The following is a 22,764-nucleotide window of genomic DNA, read 5'->3' on the forward strand; positions in this document are numbered from 1 at the left end:
GCCTCTCCAATAAAGTAACTGCTTCAGTGGTAAAGCGATTAACTATAATTAAAAATGGCAGAATGGTGTGAAGAACTGAATTCTCTGCAATAAAATCAACAGACCGTTGCATAGGGACAGAATCCAATGGAACCCAAGGGCAGTTTACAGCTGAATGATGTGCAGACTCGGAGGTTTATCTGTCATGTAAAGGGTTAAATTGACTGATGAGTCAAGGAACGCTAGTCTCATTGCATATATTTCTCACCTGTCCATTCTGATTCTTTCCAGTCACCCAGATGACTTTAACCCAATATGAACCAGTGCTGTGTAATAGCCTCCATGTCCCCCTATTGCATTCCTGTACCCTGTAGCTCCTGTTGTGCTTCCTGCCACCCCTCCCTCCATGTCTTACATGGCCAAAGCTCAGGGCTGCTGATAAAATTCTCTCAGCAGTTTTGTGCCTGTCTAACAGATTGGCTGTGAGTGTTACACCAAAGACCATCCATATTTATTAGCTACCTTTCCCTCTCTCTCTCCCTCCCTCCCTTCCTCCTTCTCTCACTCACTGCACCTCCCTTCCTCCCTCCCTCCATCCTAGCAGTGCTGAGGCTCGGCTGGAGCCAGCGAGGAGGAGAAGGCATGCGTGTGGGTTCTGCGGCAGGCAGAGAATTGGGCACAGGTGCCTTCACAGCTATCTGCATGCAGGGGGAACATGGAGACAAATTCTTGCTGAAGACCAGCAGCCTAATATTTTAAGAAACATATTTGAAGGAAACCAGTGTAGATGCCTTGCTGGTACCCCATTATTTGGGCAAGAGAAAAAGGCAGCCTGGAGAAAAGACTTCTTTATAGTGGGAGCAGGAAGAGACGTGGCACCCCATTTTTGCAAGATGTGGGGGACAGCTGCATGTCTCTTCCATACCAAACCAAGGCTTCCCCCCCACCTTTATTCACTCCCTCCCATGGATTAACTGCCTTCACTGGATGGATAATCAAGGGGCTTACGACTTCTGATCTAGGGCTCCTTTCCTTCTGTAAACACCTTTTGGATGCTACAGAAGAGGCACTGAGTGCACATTTCTGAGAATCCAGGCAAAACTGGGGGTGACCAGCCCCCTCCCTCGTAGACCTGCACCCCCTTGAAGCTAACATGGGATGTAACATGTGTGTGGTTCGCAAACCAGAGGAGCATTACAAAGTGATGCTGCAGGTATGAAAGGGAAAAACAGGAATGGAGTGGGTGGCAGGTAAAAAGAGGGGTGTATGTTAACTATCTGGGGGTGGCACAAGATAATGTACAGTAACGTGGGCTCAAAGGTCGATGTAGGAGAGGGTATAAGAAGGTAGAAATAAAGAACAAGGAAGGATTGGGAATGTATAGAGATTTGCTCAGGATGGAGGAATGGGGAATTAAGCAGAGAAGAGGGTAAATCTGGGAAGGGGTAGAAGACATGGTCTGATGGTGGCAAAAGCATGGAGAAGAAAAGAGGCAAGGAAATAAAAGAGATAGTTTTGGGGAAAGATGGAGGCTGAGGTTGGCTAAGGGCGAAAATGGGTCTCAAACTTATAACAGGGATGGTGTAGAAGATAAAGTGGCTTCAGTGGGAAAAATATGAAGTTGAAATAAATAATATGTATGTGTTTGCTCTTTGAAAGAAATGTGAAAATGTATGGGGTTGAGGAGTTTACATAATTGAATAGATAATGGCTACATGTAGAAATGGGAATCAAATGAGCACAGAGTATGAAATGTGGATGATGATGTTGAGAATTTGGCATTGAGAAGGTTATGGATATGAGAGGTTGTCAAGGATGTAAGTTCAGTCTGACAGAGAAATGGCAACTACAAGTAGGTAGAATGTGGAGTTTGGATGGAGCCCTGACAGGGGGCTGTGTGGGACCCTTGGCACATAACATAGTCGCAAATATAAGGAAACAAGAGAGAGATAGTCATTCCGCTGAAGTTCCAGGAGTGCCCAAACAGCAATTCCGAAGATACCTCACCCCCTTATCCCATACTCCCCTGGGTGTGTTCATCCCTATAGTTTGGGAACCTCTCCACTGGAGTTTGGGAGTTTAGGGTGGCAAAAGCATTCAGAACAGTGAGAGCCAATAAGAAATAAAATGACAAGGAAACACTGGCAGGAAAATCAGAGAAAAGGATGATGGCGGCAATGATTACGGAAAAAAATAGGAAAAAAGTGGGCAAGGTGAGAGTTAAATAGTGGGAGGACAGACTGGTGGTTGAAGCAATCAGAAAATAGGTACTGGAGATGCACCAACCATTTATGGCACTATCCTGGTCCACAATGCCAAGCACGTGTACACTCGCAAAAACGCACGTGCCCTATGTAGAGCCCATATGGCAACTTTAATACGAAAAACCAATGGCAAAATTATTGCCAAGAGTATGATACAGGTTCTGTATTATTAATGAGGATGAGACATGGCTAAAGTCAATGGGATATGCCAAACAGAAGCACAAACACATACAGACACATACACTTAAGCACATTCATGTTCATGTATTGCTGTTACCATACATATATTTAGTCTTCTACCAGACCTGTACAACATAGTGTATCATACTTACAGCACACACAGACAGGAGTGTAAGCTCCAGCCCATAGTACATCTCTTATAGACGGTGCAGGAGGCAGTAACGCTGCCCCAATGCAAGAGCTCTAACACATATCCCAGACATTTTCTGCTTAGAGCAAACTCCCTCCATTTTCTGCCACCTTTCTCGAGTGCATCAGATTGGTATTTGGGGTAGAAATTAGGTATTGTGGCTGCTTTATTGAGATACAGCTTCAGCTAGCCTGCTAGGCATGTGTACTTTGTGTCTATATGAGGTATACGTGTCTGTGTTGTGTAAAGCATAACTGCATATACAGTATAATGCACATGTGCATACATGGCAGAGCTGTGCATTTGTGTATGAAATCTCTGTATGAATATACATCTGTTTATTTCTGTGTCACACCATTCACATCTCTATGTGAATATTATGCTTCCCAATGTGTGTGTGTAATGCAAATATGTGTGTTAGGACATTCTCATCTATATGTGTCTAGTTGTATACCCTGTCTTTGTGTACACAATGCACATCTGTACCCCCATGAATAAGATTCACATCTGTGGTTCCCAGCAGGAGTTGTATTTGTGTATATAAGAGGCAATGATTGTTGAGTGGCCATTATTGTTTTGTGTGTGTATAGGGTGAAAGATTAGATGCAAGAGTTGTGTGCGTTGGGGTGAAATGGTTGGGTGTGTGGTGCTGAAATGTGTGTTGTGGGGCAGTGTTTGCAAGTAAATGAATGGAGTGTTTAGGCGTATGAGTCCAGGACCTGTGTGCGTCATTACATTTTTGTATCATAAATGTGTGTTTAGAGGGAAATATTTGGGTTTCGGGTTAGTTTGGGGAGGGGTTATTGTGTGTATGTGTAGGGGGGATGCTGGACTGTGGGGGTTATTGTGTGTATGTGTAGGGGGGGATGCTGGAGTGTGGGGGTTAGTGTATGCATGTCTAGGGGGGGATGCTGGAGTGTGGGGGTTAGTGTGTGTATGTGTAGGGGGGATGCTGGAGTTGGGGGGGTTAGTTTGTGTATGTGTAGGGGGGGATGCTGGAGTGTGGGGGTTATTGTGTGTATGTTTAGGGGGGATGCTGGAGTGTGGGGGTTATTATGTATATGTTTAGGGAGGATGCTGGAGTGTGGGGGTTATTGTGTGTATGTGTAGGGGGGGTGCTGGAGTGTGGGGGTTAGTGTGTGTATGTGTAGGGGGGATGCTGGAGTGTGGGAGTTAGTGTGTGTATGTGTAGGGGGGATGCTGGAGTTGGGGGGGTTAGTGTATGCATGTCTAGGGGGGATTCTGGAGTGTGGGGGTTATTGTGTGTATGTGTAGGGGGGATCCTGGAGTGTGGGGGTTAGTGTGTGTATGTGTAGGGGGGATTCTGAAGTGTGGGGGTTAGTGTGTGTATGTGTAGGGGGGATTCTGAAGTGTGGGGGTTAGTGTGTGTATGTGTAGGGGGGATGCTGTAGTTGGGGGGGTTAGTTTGTGTATGTGTAGGGGGGATGCTGGAGTGTGGGGGTTAGTGTGTGTATGTGTAGGGGGGATGCTGTAGTTGGGGGGGTTAGTTTGTGTATGTGTAGGGGGGATGCTGGAGTGTGGGGGTTAGTGTGTGTATGTGTAGGGGGGATGCTGTAGTTGGGGGGGTTAGTTTGTGTATGTGTAGGGGGGATGCTGGAGTGTGGGGGTTAGTATGTGTATGTGTAGGGGGGATGCTGGAGTGTGGGGGTTATTGTGTATACAGTATGTTTAGGGAGGATGCTGGAGTGTGGGGGTTATTGTGTGTATGTGTAGGGGGGATGTTGGAGTTGGGGGGGGTAATTGTGTGTATATGTAGGGGGGAGGCTGGAGTGTGGGGGTTAGTGTGTGTAAGTGTAGGGGGGATGCTGGAGTTGGGGGGTTTATTGTGTGTCTATGTAGGGGGGAGGCTGGAGTGTGGGGGTTAGTCTGTGTGTATGCTGGAGTGTGTTCACTGTCGAGAATGGTCATTATGGCTGTGGGTGGCAGCAATGTTTGTGTAAGGGTGAGTGGGGGGCAGTGTTTGCTGCTATGGGGGGTTTTGAGTATTGGTGCCAGTTTGTTTAGATGTGGGTAGCAATGTTTGTTTTGCATTTGTTTACCTGCCATGTGTGCTGGGCACAGGGTAGGGAGTTCAGTTACCGGAGGCGGGGGGTGCATATGTTGGGGACATATATGAACAAGTGCTGCCAGCAGGACACTATCTGCATGTTGCTCTGCATGTTTATACATCACCACTGGCATTCCTAGCCCCCCACTCTAGAACAGGGGAGGGAGCAAAGGAATCTTTGACCAAGTGCTCGGCCGCTGGAGTAGATTCCTAATTATGTTCTGATTTGCTTTGATAGCTCAGTGACAACCTGGGGTCTATTTACAGTTTGCAGACAAAGAAGGGGAGGCAGTTTGGGGCTGTTTCCAGCCGGAGAGCGGCAGCCCTACCAGTACTCACCCCTCTAGTTGTGTATTCTATGTACGCAACAGCCCGACAAGGGACTTTCCTTGGCCAAAAAGGACTCTCCCTTGGGAATGTAATGCCTCCTGTTTGCACAAGGCTACACAGCTATTCCTCAACCCTTTAAATACTGAATTCTTGTGTCCTTCAAAACTAATGGCCTCCCACGTCCCCTACCTCACCCCCTTCAAAACCAAATACTTATAAATCCCATGTCCTGTAAATGTAATTAGCTGGTGTTTTAGCCTGTATCTGCTTTTATATGGTCATGGAACTCATTGGTGACATGTAATATCCTTATATTTTGCAACAGGGGGTTATGTATAGATTGTTTGCTAAGTAACCATAACATTCAAGGCTGTATTATGTGCTAGTTTTTAAATGAAAGAGGTGGCAAACCTATGTTTCTCTAATTACATTACTGACCCCTTATTAAATCAGAGGTGTAACTTTATTTTCATGGGCTCCTCACAAAAATATGATTTTAGAGCCCCCCATCCACATCACATAGCTGCACACTCACCATTTTCCTCCATACCTGCATTGGTCAGATGGTGTGGGTGCAGACAGGGGGGAGGTTGTGACTGGAATACAGACTCTTACCAGGCCCCCTCTCCCCTGCCCCACAGTTATGGGGCCTGATTAAACCCAACCATCTGCAGTGGTGCTGTGACACTACAGCTCCCACCATGGTGGTTTAATGTGTTGTTTTCTCTCTGCCATCCTTCAGTGGAACTAGAACCTAGGTAGGAGGTTTTTGTGTCCTTTTTTACCCTCAGCTGCTGGCAGGTTATTCTGAATGGTCCCTCTGTATCCAGAGAGCTTTCATGATTTAAGCTCTTATATCAGTACATCTCTAGGTACCAGGCATGTCTTTATAATATGGCTTAATATTACCCTTTCTAGTGTAGGTTTGGGCCAGTAAGGCTTCCTTCTCATTATAGCAGTCTGTTCCCCTGCATATACTTCTTCCCCTTCTACCCCTTCATAGAATCAATTTTTCCAGCCTTTTCTTCATCAAATGCCCTTTCCCTCCCCCCACATCCCTTTTTATGACAATGATACCCCCCATCTCTCTCTCACTGCACCTTTTCCCATCTCATCTCTCCTTTGATCCATCTGGGAAGGTTTTTCCGCCGGCAGGATGGAGAGGGTTTAATTATCCAGATAAAGCCACCTTAAATCTTCTGTGCGGCTCCACTGGCAGCAGCAGCCGGTAATGATGAATCTTGTGATTTCTGTACTGGAGCAGAGACTCCTGTGTGTGTGACTGGAATAGGGAGCCGGATCAATAGGAATGGGGGAAATTGAGATGAGAAGGGCAGGAGAAGTGAGGAGTGCTTGTGTGAAGTGTGACAGAAAGCAACTTATAGCAGCGGTGACCCCCCCTTTCTATTCATACATGTTACAGAGGGTTCCTAATACATAATAATAACTGCTGGATTATAGGCTGCCCTCGTTCCGCATACCAATAACAAACATCTGACACCTAATCCACAGGCTTGTGATGTCTCCCTACTGTACCCAGCTGGATACTTCTCTTATACAGACAAGATGTACTTACTATCATAATCACACACCCAGAGCTCTGGGAGCACCTATCCTTGGCCCATGGTAACTGCCAACCCATTCTAAAGGCCACCCGCCCCAATTCTAACCATTACAGTATATATAATATTTATATCATGGTCCGTGTGAGGGGGAGGGGGTTACGTAGTAACATGGGCATAGTTTGTCTCATTTTGGTAACCAACAGCAACCAGATGTTTCCTATAATTATTCCAAACTGCACTCAACCAAGCTATCTGCTGAATGGTTACTATGGGTTACAGGACTAGGAAAACCGCTTGCTGTTGATACTGTACAAACTGGATGGGTAGATAAGAATTAGTACCATGCCATAGATACTATTGCTCATAGCAAAAGCATTTCAGGGGTCCTGGCCTGTTTTGCAAGACATCCACTGGGCCCTATGTACCATAGGCCTGCTTTAGGATAGGCAAGAGCAAACCTGGAGTAATATGCGGTGGTCTTTTTTTTTTGTGTGCCCAGATGATGGCACTGCATCACCACCCATTATGCTTGTGCCCCATAAACCCAGAGTTACAGAAGCAGTGGCCCTTGCAATACGAGGACGGGGCTCCAGTGTCCAATATTTGTGAGTTGTATATTTTATCAGAGAAAGTTGTACAGCTGAGGGGCTATTCCTTGATCTATACATGCCTAAAATATTTCCTAACAATATAATATGATCTTTCATCTTTATGCCACTAAGAGAACTACTGATGCTGGGTAAGCGGCCCATCTGCTCATGGGCTGCCACTGCCAATATTTTATCCTTCCTTAATAAACCATCCCTGGTCTCCCTCTATAAATGTAAAGTAGATGTGCAGCTTGACTTGCAGGGCTTGTTCCTTGCTGCCCATACACAGTGGCCTCAACCGTGGCTTGCTGGGAAAATATAGAACTGTGGCTGTTGAACAATGCATTGCACTGCTGCTCATCTCGATAAATCATCCCATCCGACTTCTGTTAGATTTCCTCCCCTCATGGGGCGTCTGTCAAGATCAGCAGCAGAAGACACACACTGATATCTCCTATATACATGTATCTATCTGACTATATAGAGTTGTTCACCAATGCATGAAATGGCCTGTGATTAGTAATGCTGTCCGGCCAGCTTCAGGAGCACAGTTTGATAGAAGAAACACAGTCGAGTCAATTGCATTTTATCTCTGCACTTCAGAAAGGCACTTATTTGATTAAATATTTGTATATATATATATATATATATAAATATATACATATATATATATGTATATATGTATGTATATGTATATATGTACTGTATGCCCAGCCTGCAGTTATACACCTGTTGGTTAACAAATCTATCATCCTTCATTTTTGCCTTTAAAACAACCAGGCACCCATGCTGTATCTGTATTGTGCTATATTATGTATATAGAGTAATATTTGCAGCACATGCGGGGGGTTAATAGAACAATTATTGATTACAAACATCAGGCAGCTTTGAAGTCTCCTCTAATGCAGTTTATCCTAATTCCCATCTGTACAAAGGGCATTCCTGTATCCGTGTTGTATTACTACCAGCACTTTTCCATTTGTTTCCATTCAGCCATGGACAGCACGCCGGTACGGCAGTGAGCCTCTCTATAGCACAGTATATAGACTGCATATATATATATACACACACAAACACACACAGACACAGCAGGGCCAAGGTGCTGTCCATTGTGCTGAAATCTCAGGACTGGCGCTCTCCAGCAGATATCTGCTTTTGGCAGCCTTTGCTTAGCAACATCTCTCGAATCTCCAGCACTGAAGAGGTTACAGCTGCCAATGGCAGGGGATCCTGTTGTTATTTTTAGTGGCAAATAATAGCTTTATCGTTCAGTGAAAAGCAGGTGTATTCTCCACTACTAATTCAATTACCCCCCACATTTCTGCCATGCAACAGAAACAATACAGCACACTAAAAAGAGAGCAGTAAAATTGGCATTACAAGAGCACAAGCAAGATAGCTATTGTTTCCTATAGAATTGATGTAAGGTTCTATTTATTTATTTTAAATGCTACAAAAATATTTATTGTGCACATTCATGCATTTCCCAGCATGCCTTGCATTTTGCCACTGATTCTATGCCACTATTTGCAATGGGCATCCATAATATGATAGGGTTCATATAAGATAGCAAGTACAGTTGTGCAAATTTCCCCACAGTCAGTTGTGTATAAAACCCATGCAATAAAAGTACCTGCAAAAGAGTGGCCCTCGCACTTCCTTATAGTTGTGCTCAGACCCACTCAGCCCTTCCTGCCTCCCTCTCCAAACTGAGTGCAGCTGCACCTATTGATGAAGAGGAACAGAGCTGATAGCTCCAGAGTTCTCTTATTGCCCTGTGTCAATTGGTGTGGCAGCGCCAAACCTTGGAAATGTCGCCAATCAGATATGGGAAACTACAATTGCAGCCTATTTACAGCAGAGTGTGTCCTCGTTATTTATGATGCATCGGCATCAGGTGCAAGACCCACTGGTGACTTCAACAGGACTGGAATTCTGGGGAAAAATTCTGATTTATGGGAAATAAAACATGGCAATTCTGCACTGCACATGTTCTGGTAAATGCAGAACATAAATTAGGTAGGTGGCTTTGCCTAGGTGGATCACTATCCAGCAGCTTTAAGTGGGCCTCCTCTGTATACCTGCCTTAGCTAGAGGCACAATAGAAAGATACTTGATCTCAAAATTCAGTAAAGGTGGCCATACAGGGACAGATCTGCCATAGGGGCAACAACTGGAGGCCTACAGAGAACCATCAGTCAAGGACGATCTGATGTGTTCCTCATCCGACGGATTTGCAAACCTGACAGATATCACTCAGAGCCATCGTAGGACCAGTTGAGTCCGAAGAACCCAAATTGGTAGCTTAAATCTGAGTGTGTACGGGACAATTCTAGCCTTGAGTGATAGATCACAAATTAATATTTAGCTATCACTACTAACAATTCTATGTCATACACATTGGCCCTACCCATCCTTTGCTTTGCCTTCCCTCTATACAGACCTCTATTGTTACTTTATTACTGCTTTCCAAATTGTGGGACTGCCACCAATAGACGAGCCATTGGTACTTAATAAAGGTCAGACAGAGTGAGAGTGCTTATTAACAGTACTAGATATTCCTGGAAGCTAAGTTTGAAGGCCATTGGGGTAACATTTGTGATGGCTGTTAATTGTATTTCTTTTCTTAAATGTAACTATATTTTGTATATTTATAACCTTGTTATGAGGAACGGGAAGCCCTTACTGAAATCTGATCCAAAAGTCAATGTAGAAGATATTAAAATAGTAAAAGAAGCACAATTTGCCTCGGTCCACTAAAGCATTTGCTTTCATGTTTCTTACAATTTTTTCCTAAGTAAGAGCTGATGGTTGCTATGGGATTGTACTGTATATACTTATATATATTTGTTTTAACCCCAGGAAAAGACTCCATATTGTATACTCATATTGTGTATATTTATATATATTTATATATATATATATATCCTTGAACACTGAATCCTAGGTTTTTGTTGTGTTATAATGTCACACACCAGCCTTTGTTGGGACATTGTGTGTCACAAAATTAAGCCTGTTAATGAGTGCAAACAGTGTACAGAGGGCATAGACAATGCTCTGTGCCACCTGCAGATACTGCTTTGACAGCTTGGGTTAAACACAGATAAAACCCTTTAAACATGACTGACTGACACTGGAGGGAGAATCCGCAGATGTGAGTGACAGGGAGGGAATACAGATAAGAGCACAATGATTGTGGGGAAAGCACAGTCGGCAACACTCAGAGTGTCACTTTATATACAGATTCCCCAGAATGAACCCAAACAGCACATCGCTACCGACTCCTGCTTTCCATTGTAATCCAGTAATTCCATTTATACACAAAGGAGAGTGCCGAGAGGGCAGGAAATATAAACACTCTGGATATTTATCTAAAGAGAAAGCATTATTGGATCTGGAAGTCAGGAAAAATGGTTCTTGTTTGTCATTGCTGTTCGTGAGCCGCCGTTACCCGAGGAGTTGTACAGAGACCAGGATAGGAGGGGACTGCAATTGGTTGTGTTGTTGGATAGGAGCGCATGGAGAAAGTTTTATTTCAAAGCAAGTAGCACTGCCCTAGATATATATATATATATAATATATTAATATATACTATACACATTACCCCAGCACTCCATTATATAGCTTCAAGAGAAAATTAAAAACCCATTTTGCACACACTGAAGAAAAAATGTCTGCATTTTAGTGAAAAGAGACACGTTTAGTTACATGGTTTGTACAAAGTATGCATAAGCTGACGCGCCCCATCAAGGCAGTGTCCTTGCGTCAGTCCTAACCTAGCGAAAAAGAAAGTATATTTTCTTTGGTGGGAGAAAGACCATACCTGCTTTTCTCTTCATATGGCATGACCTATTTCAAAGAAACCATTCAGCGATTGAGCTTATAAACACCTATATATATAATATATACATAGAATTAGGACACACATGGTCTACTCAGTCTACAAGTGAGGCCCAGATTTGTTGGCAAGCTACAAAGGCACAGGCCTTGGGTGGCAGAAATGTGGGTGCAGCATGCCGATTGCTTGCCATAACTGCACTGGACCAGAGATCTCAGGTAGAGAACTGCAATTTACAGATCTCTACACTACATTAGGAGCACATTCACACAGTAAGTTATATGAAGAGAACCTTCAGGTGCAGCTGGGCAGGGGTTTTTCTGACCCCTTGGCCTCCCTGAGATGGGCTTTCGGATGGCTCCCACCCTGATCATTGGAACAGTGCAAGGGGGACCGCGTCACAAATTGGAATTTCGGCTCTTGAAGTTTATAGGAGTAGATTTTTGCCGCCCCTAGTAACTTGTGGGCTGTTGCTGCTTGAGGCAAGTTTCTTAATTCACATCATGGCAGCAGCTCCCCTGGAACCAGGTGCATAGATCCAGGCCCCGGAGTCGCAATTCGTGGATTCCATTAAATGCCAGAGGGGCTGCTGCAAGATGCCATAGACAGTCATTATTGGGCCTGTGGGGAGGGGCTGTTTAGTTCTCTGTGTACTTGAAATGCCAGGACCTTTTCTGAATATCAGTCTGGACCTGCACAGACCAAATGGAAACTCCAGCTACAATCACAGAATGATTGGGCAGATATATTTACGCACTAAAGCAAAATGATGATTATAGATTGGAAGCCACCAGGAAAAGAGCTGAGACTGTAGGAAAACCTGGAGCAGTGATTCCAAAATCAAAATAGATGAGAGTGACAGGGCTGGGTGCATAATGAAAAGCCAAGGGACATCTAAAAAGCTTATGCAGCACAATATCCTGACAAAGTGATACAGTATGTTGCTGGGAGTAAAGGCACCGTTGCCCTTTACATTGCCGACATGGCAACAGGAGCTTACTGAAATGCACAATAGGAAACTGGAGTGAAAAAGATTCTAGGAAAAGCAGTATGCTGTAATTTTACTGGACCTTGGCAGAGCCAATAAAAATGTAGTGGGCATGTACAAGCTTTAGAACGTACACAAGACTAAAGGGTAATATTATGATCATGGTAGTGATCAATGCTAAGGTACCTCCCTGATAGGGTTCAATGGCAAATGCTAAATGTTAGAGTGGAAATTGTCTGATTAATGTAAGTAATGTAAGCACAATGATGCTGGGAAGACACGGCTGTGCATTGTGTGCATGAGTGGGATTAGGGTTTAAGGCTCCAAACCTACTAAACCCATTTGGGGCAACTCATGAGTCCTGCTTTTTAGAAGGCAGAATGAAATGGATCACCTCCGGGACAATAGGGCGAGAGTCATTCTATGAGTTACTTCAGTGTTGTGGGAGAATATGTATATCTCCGGCAGTTGAAGGGTCTTGCATTATACTGAAAAGGTTCTTCCCGATGTCATTAGTTATCATTGGTGCTTAGTGATGCCATTTGTGCCACAGGAGTCATTGAAACTATGTACAGGGACCCCATTATCCAGAAAGTTCTGAATTATGGAAAGGCCATTTCCTATAGACTCCATTAGTGGGTCTGGGTCAGGTTGTGGGTCAGTGGGTTCAGGTTGGGCATGGGTTTACCCAGCCGGACCCACGCAGGACTGTATGTCTATAAATATCCATGTTACATTCAAGAACAGCAATAACACTGCAATAGGTGGCTGTTACTGTGAGTTGTGGCAATGAATACGAAGATGAGATGGGTAAGGGTGCCCCTTCTCTACAGAATGTCAAAGAGGTCAACACACAGTGGCCAAGGAGTGTGAAGACTCCATTATCATATCATTATCAGTGCTATGGTTCTATCTCTCCATGTGGAGCCAGCCTGTATATATCTTAGGCTTTATGTTAATGCTCTGCACTTGTATCCGCTCCTAACAAGCAGCCCTTTGGCTCAGGCTGAGAGCACAGATTTTTGTTTTTTTCATGAGCTTCTGCTAAAGATGGAGCAAGTGCCGGACTGCCAATGCTACACTGCCAGCTAAGATGTAGTGTCTGCTTGATTCCCGCAGATAGCGATATCTGTTATGAATTATTAAGCCTACCTTCTGGCCCTCAACATTGAAGTGTTTTCCTTAGCAGATAAGATAAAAACAATCCACCCACCCTTGGCTATATTACACGCTAGGAGATATGTCACTGTTAAATAATATATAAATACTGTGCAGAGACAGCCACTTTACAGCGTGAATAAAGGAGCCTTGCCATTACACATAGAACATATATGGGCACTCTTATTGTCGGCATGATCCATAGAAAGACAAGATTTTTCCTTGCTGAACTAGTGTTCCAGTGGGATTAATCATGGATGAATGCATATGAGTTCTAAGTGGAATTAACTGGCTTTCTACTTCATCTTAACTGGGAGTGCAATGGATACATGGAGCAGTCTGCCTGAAAAGGGAGGGGGGGAAGACGACTACTTAGTAACTGTAGCATTGTCGCTACAAAACTGCTTGTGTTTTATTTACACAGATGTTGATATTACTGGGTTCTTGGTTCTACAGAACCTTAATTTTTCTGTTAGATTTCTGTTTATGGAAAAATTAATTGTTGAATATTTACTATGAAGGTGTTACTTAGCTGTGAGGTTTAGTCTAAAGGTGGCCATATATCTTTAGATCCGCTCGCAAAATCTTCTCCCGATATCCCCACCTACAGGTGGCGATATCGGGCAAATTTAGGCTAATTTGATCATTTAGCCCTGGGGCCAAACGATCGAATTATAACGACGGCAATGGGCGCAGTCGGTTTGGGGACCACATCAATGAGCTAATGCATTCAATGATCCGACTAAATCTTTTAACCTGCCCGATCGATATCTTGCCAATTTCACGCCAGATATCTGTGGGGCATGCCCGTCGTTGCTGCTAGAGATGTAGCGAACCTCACAAAAAAAGTTCGCGAAACCGTTCGCGAACTTCTGCCAAAAAGTGCGAACTTTGCGAACCCCATAGACTTCAATGAGAAGGCGAACTTTAAAACCTAGAAAAGCCATTTCTGGCCAGAAAACTGATTTTAAAGTTGTTTAAAGGGTGCCACGACCTGGACAGTGGCATGCAGGAGGGGGATCAAGGGCAAAAATTTCTCTGAAAAATACGTTGTTGACACAGCGTTGCATTTTGTGCTGTAAAGGGCAGAAATCACACTACATTTCTAAACTTGTGTAATAAACTGCTTTTACAAGGACTATTGGGTTACAGCAGATGAGATCAGCAGGACAGCTGTCCCCAGCAGCTACATACAGAGCAGTAGAAAGTAGATTACTAGTCAGCAAAGCTACCTAAACTGTCCCTCAAACCCCTGCACAGCTCTCTCCCTATGCTAACTCATCAAGCACACACAGACAGAATGTAAAATGGCTGCTGGGCTTTGGTTTATATATGGAAGGGAGTGGTCCGGGGGTGGTCCAGGAGGGAGAGCTGCCTGATTGGTTGTCATATATCTGCTGGCTCTGGGGTGAGAGGTCAAAATTTGGCTCCAGCTAAGGCGAACCCAAAATTGCGAACATCGCTAAAAGTTTGCGAACTTGCGAACACCCGATTTTCATGCGAATTAGTTCGCCGGCGAACAGTTCGCTACATCTCTAGTTGCTGCCCCTACACGGGCCGATAAGCTGTCGAACCGGTCTAAGGGACCGATATCGGCAGCTACAATCGACCCATGTATGGCCACCTTTACCTAAGGTGTCATTAGAATTATTTATGAATGCAATGCTAAATGCACACAATAGAGAAAGGGAGCGCATATTGATGCAATTTATTAAGGTACTTGTATCCAAACACCAGTGCTAGGCCAAAATGACGTTGATGCCCAAGGCACAGCCCCTGGCCTCTCAAGGTGTGGAGGTAGCAGTCACACCCTGCACTCATCACCTTCAAATCTTTATCTTTGTCATGCACCCCACCACTTTCTGATGGACTTACAGATGGGCTGGACCTAGAGCTACCATGGAGCTACCATTGCTCAGGACTTGGTGGTTCTTCCAGCAGTTTGTGTCAATAGTTTAAATAGCCTTATAAAAAGTCAGAAGTCATGCTATGCTGTCACTGTGCACGTGGTCAGCCCAAAATATCTAAGAATGGAAGTTTATACAGGAACAGTTGCAGCAGGAATAAGCGTGATTGTACAGTAGCCCTTTAAATGTGGGATATTTTTAAGAAGGTATAGCTTGTTTTCTCTGTAATTGGTGGTGCCCCGAGTCCTTTGGCAAGTATTAATGGCAGTAGCCAAAGCTATGGTTCAGATCAGACAACCTTGTTTTTCAGGCTACTTTTAGTATTGATTGTTGGTAAATTGTTACTGTGTCTTATGTTTCCAGTTACAGCAATAAGCACATATGCAGGGATTACATAGAACAGACAGAGGAAAGCATAATGTTAGACAACAAATACAGCTCTGATCTGCTGTTTGTTTGTTATTGTGAGGGACTGTAACTATAACTCAAAAACAGAATAGCAGAGAGGCTGAGTAATTCGGCATTAAAATGGTGCTCGGGAAATGGATCTTCAAAGATCAATGATGTAATGGCTCAATTTAGCAGCACTTACCCAAGGGGAATAAATAAACCCTTTGGCCTTTAGGTCCAGCTCCACCTATACTCATAATAAAGACATCATTGTCATATATCTTTCTTAACTTGCCCGGCTGCTGGGGAAGATTATAGCCTCATTCAACAAAGCTTTAGCCAAGACTGAATATGAGACTCCCATCTAATTTTTCTCCTGAGGGCTCTATATATATGTTTAATTTTACTGTCTATTTATAAATATAATTAGGTTTCAATAAATTATCAGTTTTTAAAGTAGGGCATTAGGAAGACAATAATAATGATGTCTATTTGTTAATGTACAGACATGATTGATGAAGAATCTCTGTATGACTAATTAGGGTCTTTTCAGATACATTTTCACATATATCCAGTTTCTTATATCCTCCAATTTGGCTATGCTGCTGACCTGACAATTTTTCTGCACTGTAGCAGTGAATGTGAAGGCATCCAGAAATCACAGGGGAGGACTTAACATTTGACCCCAGTCATCACATGACACAATTCTGGTATGGTAATAGGCTCAGGCCAACAGCTTTTGGTCTATGGATATTATACTCATTAGTCACTGTGGCACTGTGAATAGCACAATATGGGAATAGGGAGAGAATCCAAGTAGGGGGTGTGTTGGTGTGTGCAGGGAATGTGGGATTTGAAAGGAGAAACATGGGAGACTGCTGTGCTGGTACTGAGATGTAAAATTCACTTTGGTCTCATATAACATGGTCACTCCTTTCTGATTAGTCAAGGAGCAATTCAAAGACAGATTGGCAGCATATTGACAGTTGAAAGCCTAATTGTCCTTTTAGTATTTAGATCTTCTGAAACTTTCTGTGTGAACAAGCTTGGAAACCCACTATTGTGCAGCTTAGCCCCTCTGAGCCACTTGGGAGCCAAGCTGTTGCCCAGTTATATTAGGGCTGTAGTACTGGGAATTGAGAACTCTGCCTACCAAGTGCTTGCTTGCATTGAGTGCAGGCATACAGTAACATGGAACCAGGGACAAAAGCAGTCTTCAGTTTTTTAAGAACTATAACTCTCCATATCACCCCTAATAGCAAGGAAGATATAAGGCTTTGGTAGGTGAAATTAGTAGCATCCCTAGAGTTTGTTAAAATTTCACAAATCTGGGACACATTTTGCCTTCTAGCCTATAAAGGCAAACTAACCTTTTTAAATGATTGTTTTCCTTTGTATTTGTCTGACAGATATATTCTATTAACAATGACAACGGCCCCAATTTATGTTTCTACAACAGACATTACTGAGATTCAAGGACCTTATGGATGATGAAGATTCTTTACATACAGTAGAATGTCCCCTCGCTCTAAAGGACATTGTTGCCTTTATAACAGTTATAAATTACAGTAATCTATGGCATGTGCGATCTTGCATTGTTTTTGGAGACAGACTCTACCTATGTTGAATGCAGACAGTTGTTATTGAAGGGTAGTTGCCTCTGGAAACCCCTTAATAATGGAAGAAATGAGAATGCATGTGTGGACTGAAAGCAATGAACTGACAGTTCAGACATTTACAGCAAGGACAGTCATTCAAGGCCATAGCTTTGTGAGGCAAAGGAGAGAGGCTGATAAGTGTATGGACAGGATAATCTTGGTATAAGGAGTTCTGAACACAATGTCTATGGGGGAAGGGGATGGGAAAGAATATTTCATTGTACATTAAGGATTAAAAGACAATCCAACACTTCACAGATATAAATATAGAGTGAAGGAAAAAGAAGAGATGATATACTTTTCTAAGCCTGCATGTCATGAATGTGAGTGATGGCAAGGGTAAAGCATCCTAGGGCCACTATTCCTTCATTGTTCATACTCTTCTCCTCCCCTGTTGCCCTCCTTTGGAATAAGATAAAAGTCAACATGGGCACAATATATTGGTCAGGAGAAAATGGTCTGATGCCTGGTAAAAAGATTATATTATCATAGTAACTGCAGAAACAGCCTGGTTGTAGTCCAATGGCAGGTAGATGTCCCGTCTTACTTGTACTAAACCCATCATAGATAGCGCATAGATACTGCAGAATACACAGGAGGTATATCTTAGGAGTACAGTATTCTGCTCCTAAATGCAAACTTCGATAAAAAATGAACCATTAGGAATGATAGTTTGGCTAACCAAGATGTTCTGGCCTACCAGTATCCTTAAAGCCCGTTCTAAAAATTCACCTCATATATACATGGATATCCACAGGCTTTTAAAATCCTCTATATGCTTTGTATTTGGCTACAAAGACTGATATTAAACTATGAGCCATTTTTTCTGGGAAAAATCTTGATTTTTATTTCATATTCTGAAAATAAAAAAGAGTAAATAGAAACCCAATGGTCTAAAATTCAGGATTGATTTGGCAGGCAATATTTTGCTCCAAGCAGGTTACATTTTAATGCTATGGTAAATAAATCTTTGCTGACTGGCAAGCCCAGATATAGTGTGTCAGCACTATGGGCATACAGTAGCTTTCTCTCTGAGCATACAGCCATATATTGTTTTATTATCAGAAGTAATGTATGTAGACACTCCTAAAATGACATGTTCTCAATGGAACACTCCAGACGCAATGTCAGCATGAGCAAGAATTCATTGTAGGGTGGTTAGGTATGGCTAAATTGGTGTTATTGTCACTGTCATTGGACTCTGGAGAATGATGAATGGTATTTGGCCATCTCCTAGTCTGATGGACTAGTCTGGATTTGGCAGATGCCAGGAGAACTCTTCCAGAATGCATACTGCTGATAGTGTAGGAGGAATAATGGTCTAGGCCTGTTGTACATGGTCTGGACTAGGGCCCCTGGTTCTTTTACAAGAAAACCTTAAGGCTACAGCTTACAGTTCTTGACAATTCCATGCTTTATACATTATGGCAAAAGTTTGGCAACAGGAAGGTTCATTCTCTCCTGTTGCAGCACAATAACATTATTGTCATTATTGCCCAAACTCAGGTCTGTACAGAAGAGTTTGCTGAGATGGTAATGTTGGAACTTGATCGGTTTGCAGAGCCCCGACCTCAAACCAACCAACCCCCATGGATAACCTGAAATGCGACTGTGAGGCAGGTCTGATTAACAGCATCATTTTCCATTCTCACTAATGCTCTTGTGGCTGAATGGAAACAAACACCACCAACAATGTTCCACCATCTAGTGGAAAACTATCCTAGAAGACTAAAGGCTGTTATAGCAGCAAACTGAGGACAACCTTCATGGTAATATTCTTGGTTTAAGATTAAGATGTTGGACAGGCAGGTGTCTAGATACTTTTTGGACATTGTTTTGGTGACAGTGATATCAGACTCAGTCCCTTGAATGCTACATGCCAGCTTGGCAACAGACTCAGGTAGCAAGACAATTCAATATAAGGCTGGCCAGCTTTCAGACAGTTTTAAAAAGTAATGAGATAATGAGGTAATGAGATAATGAGACCTGGGCATAGTATGTAAGAGCTGGGGTACCTGTCCCATGTTTTTAAGCCTAGCAGCTCTGCTGCCTACAAAAACTACTGTGTCACATGTTCAGTATACAGAAGAGTGTCTCCAAAGAAGGGGTTGTGCCATTGATTAGAAAAATAAAACTCTGGTAAGTAAAATTCACCTCAAATTAAATTATCACTGAGCATTTTGCTGCAATCTCACACATTCATTGTTTGGTTGATGAATTACAACTTCCAGCATCCCCCCAACAGCCTGCAGCTTGTCCTTTAGCTCCTCCGGATTAATGCCTGCTCTAACATACTATAAAGTGCACTCAACCATATCTTGCAATAATTCAAAACCATATCTAATGAATCTTAGGAAAATAAAAACTAGTTGTCATGGGATACTGCACTGGTGCAAACTGCTATCTATTCATATAATTCATCACCTCAAAAAAGGTGAATTTAGAGTGTAAGTTCCCCTTTAATGTAACATTTTGGAGTCAATGCCCAAGTCTAGGTTCTCCAAACATTCTACAGGTTGGAGGTTAAAATGAAAGGTTACTTATCTCCAGATTCATTTTGAAGGTTACAAGAGTAAGGCAAGCCATATATTAGGTTGGGCTCTTGGGAAGGCAACAACTTCTTGGTAAAAACATGGCAGTAAATTAGTTTTTCATTCTTCAGCTTCCTGTTTATTTGTCTTTTTCTCCGAACACACAGCGCAGGCTGCACGGATCATTTGGAAAACAGGCTTTGGGGCATGACGGTGCTCTCTTAGGAAACACATCCTACCTGCTAGCACGGTGCTAATAAACTGCAGGCATGGGGGGAACATGTACAGGCAAGGGAGGCAAGGGAATCACACAGAATGAGAAATATGTTGGGGGGGATGGAAGGGGAAAGTCTTCATTTATTTAGTTGGCCCAAACAAAGCAGCTTAAACCCTTTGTTGCCAGATAATTTGCAATGGTTTTCAGCTTTTGTTTAATATGGATTGCAATATCTGACAACACCAGATTATCCTAAGCAATCTTGGACTGTAGTTTATGGATACAAAGATAACTAGTCAAGGTAACCAGGGATAACAGTTATCATCTGTCGTTATAGGTGCTTACTAATGTAATGTGTCACAAAACTTGGCAATTATGGAAAATAAATGTACCTTCTACTGTAAGATATGAAGACATTAAAAGCCATCTGTATAAAAGCCTTTCTGCCTTTAGCTGGCCATACACGACCGATATTATTATATGAAACCCCGTTTCGTACGATATTCCGTGCGTGTATGGAGGATTGATGAGACGACTATTATCATAAAAGCTTCTGATATCAGTCATCTCAACGATCGGGTGGGACAAAATATTTTGATCTGGTGCCAATGAGCACCGTCAAAGGGAAGATCGTAATTGGTACGTGTGTGGCCACCTTTTGGCCTTGCACCTTTAAATTGTCTTTGAAATACTCTGTGACTTTTAATATCCTCATATATTACAATAGGGGGTACATTATTACACATTGGGCCTGATTCACTAAAGGGCGGTAAAAATGATCGCACGCTTTTTCGCGTTAAAAAACGCAAAATAATTTGCGCGCGATTCACCATAGTATTATCGCGTGCGAAAAATCGCCATTTTCGCATGGGTTATTTCTCGCACTAGTTTTACCGTTTTGCGTTAATTTCCACGCTGAAAAGAATACGATCGCATGATTCACTATAACTTTTGCGCGCTAAATATCGCATTCGGCTATGCGAAAATTAACACCTACTACAGGCAGGCGAAAAATTATACAAAAGTACAGTAAATGATTTTTTGCAATAAAATATGGACTTACAGTGTTATTTATTCAAGTCTGTGTTTCCCCTAGAGTGACGCAGCCGCCAGTTTGCAGCGAAATGTTCATTTTTAATACAGTAATTTTCTGCAAGTATTGGCGTGTATGGCTAACATGGCGTGCGTTCATTTGCGCGACTATTTATATTTGGCTACAAGTGATGAAATGTTTCGCCAGGCATGGATTCGCAGCAAATTTTTGGACGTGCGTTGAATTTTTTTCGCCAGGGATTTTTTCATGCGTTTCTCAAAACATTCCGCCAATGGCAAAACGCATGAAAAAATTCGCCACGCAAAAATTCACCGCACATCCAAAAATTTATACAAGCGTCAAAAAATAATAGTCACAGCAACAATTTTTTTGCCCGCACAATATTTTTGCCGTTTCGTGGATCTTTCGAAAGATTTCCTAATTTTTCACTAAAGATAACCAGAACACATTTGCTCATCACTAGTGGCTACTATTTATAAGCATCTACTATTTATATGATACCATTTATATGTGGCTAATATTTATATACATCATTTATATGCGGCAACAATTTTTATACACTATTTCTATGCTACCATTCGCGTAATTTAGCGCATGTATCGGCAAATACCGCATTGAAATAGTCTTTTCGCGAGTTAAATAACGCATGCAATATCGCGCGTAAAAAAACGCGAGTATGCTTATAGTGAATCGTGCGAAAAATCGCCAAAATTAAGACGCAGTAAAAATTTTAGCGCACAATAAAAACAGCGCACGTTTTATCGCCCTTTAGTGAATCAGGCCCATTATATCTACTTTTTCCAATTGATATCAGGTTGAAATAACTCTGGTTACGTCTGTATTTCTACACTGTTTCTTCCATATGATATTAAGCGAGTTCTGGTTATATCTGTATATCTACATTTGGAATACATCTAGCTAAACTGGGTGATCTAGGCCATCCAATTTCTATTTCTATCTTGGGATACATCTGGCTAAACTTGTGTATCTAGGCTGCCTATCTCACTGTTGTTTAGCCACAACTCCAAATACAACACAAAATATCGGGCATAAACCCACCCACAATATGTACAGCGCTATTTCTCATGACAATCTAAAGATATTAAAATACCAATTGTGTATGTATGAGTTTTTACAACTGTATGTACTACTGTTCCTGTATGTGATAAGAAAGCAGTATCATCAGCAATACATGTGTTTTCCCCTTTGCTGTTGTGGGGCTTGGGAAGGGTATCTGTTGCACTGTAAGGTTTAATAGCCAGAAGGACTGCATGGAGTGATCTTTGGCTCATATTGTTTAGCTTTTCATGCTATTGAACAACTTTCTGTATCAACAAATCCATAAATCTATTAATCCACAGAACATTCCAAATCAGCCGCAGGCATTTCCCTCTATTATCTAACAAACTCTGCCCACTGGATTTTAACACCAACAGAACTGAGTTTCCCGGGGGTATAACCTCGCAAACTCGCAAATCTCTAGGACTCCGTTTCCACTGTGTTACAGTGGTGATGGTCTTTGATTATAACACACTGAGACTCAAGATGCTTCAGTCTTGTGACCTTTATACTTCAAGATCAAAAACCCTAAACTTGGTTATTCTCACAGACCTTCGTATAGCAACATGTTGGATGTTGGACCACATATCACTTTTCAGTTGATACTGGGCTAGAACTCCTTGCCTGAAAGAAAGCAGAAAGGCCCATCTGAACCACAACGTAAAATCCACTGATAAAAAAAAGCTATAGTACTTTTTAAATGAGGAAACCATGTAATTGATACCATCAAACGCTACAAGACCCTATTTAATGAGGATTAAAAAGCATTGTAACAATTAAGATAACATTACTACCTTG

The 22,764-nt window shown here is 42.4% G+C and overlaps 1 protein-coding gene across 2 annotated transcripts in view; it reads left to right on the forward strand.

Moving 5' to 3' along the window:
* Nucleotides 1-571: 571 nt before the first annotated feature.
* pdzd4 (PDZ domain containing 4) overlaps nucleotides 572-22,764 on the forward strand; it is a 58,517-nt gene continuing 36,324 nt past the window's right edge. Inside the window, exon 1 of one of the 2 annotated variants that reach the window (XM_012968107.3) lies at nucleotides 572-1,192. In XM_012968107.3, the coding sequence (XP_012823561.1) occupies nucleotides 1,133-1,192 (60 nt within the window). In that variant the 5' untranslated portion in view covers nucleotides 572-1,132. 2 annotated transcript variants of the gene reach the window in all.

The sequence above is a fragment of the Xenopus tropicalis genome, chromosome 8, assembly GCF_000004195.4.
Source record: "Xenopus tropicalis strain Nigerian chromosome 8, UCB_Xtro_10.0, whole genome shotgun sequence".
NCBI lineage: Eukaryota > Metazoa > Chordata > Amphibia > Anura > Pipidae > Xenopus > Xenopus tropicalis.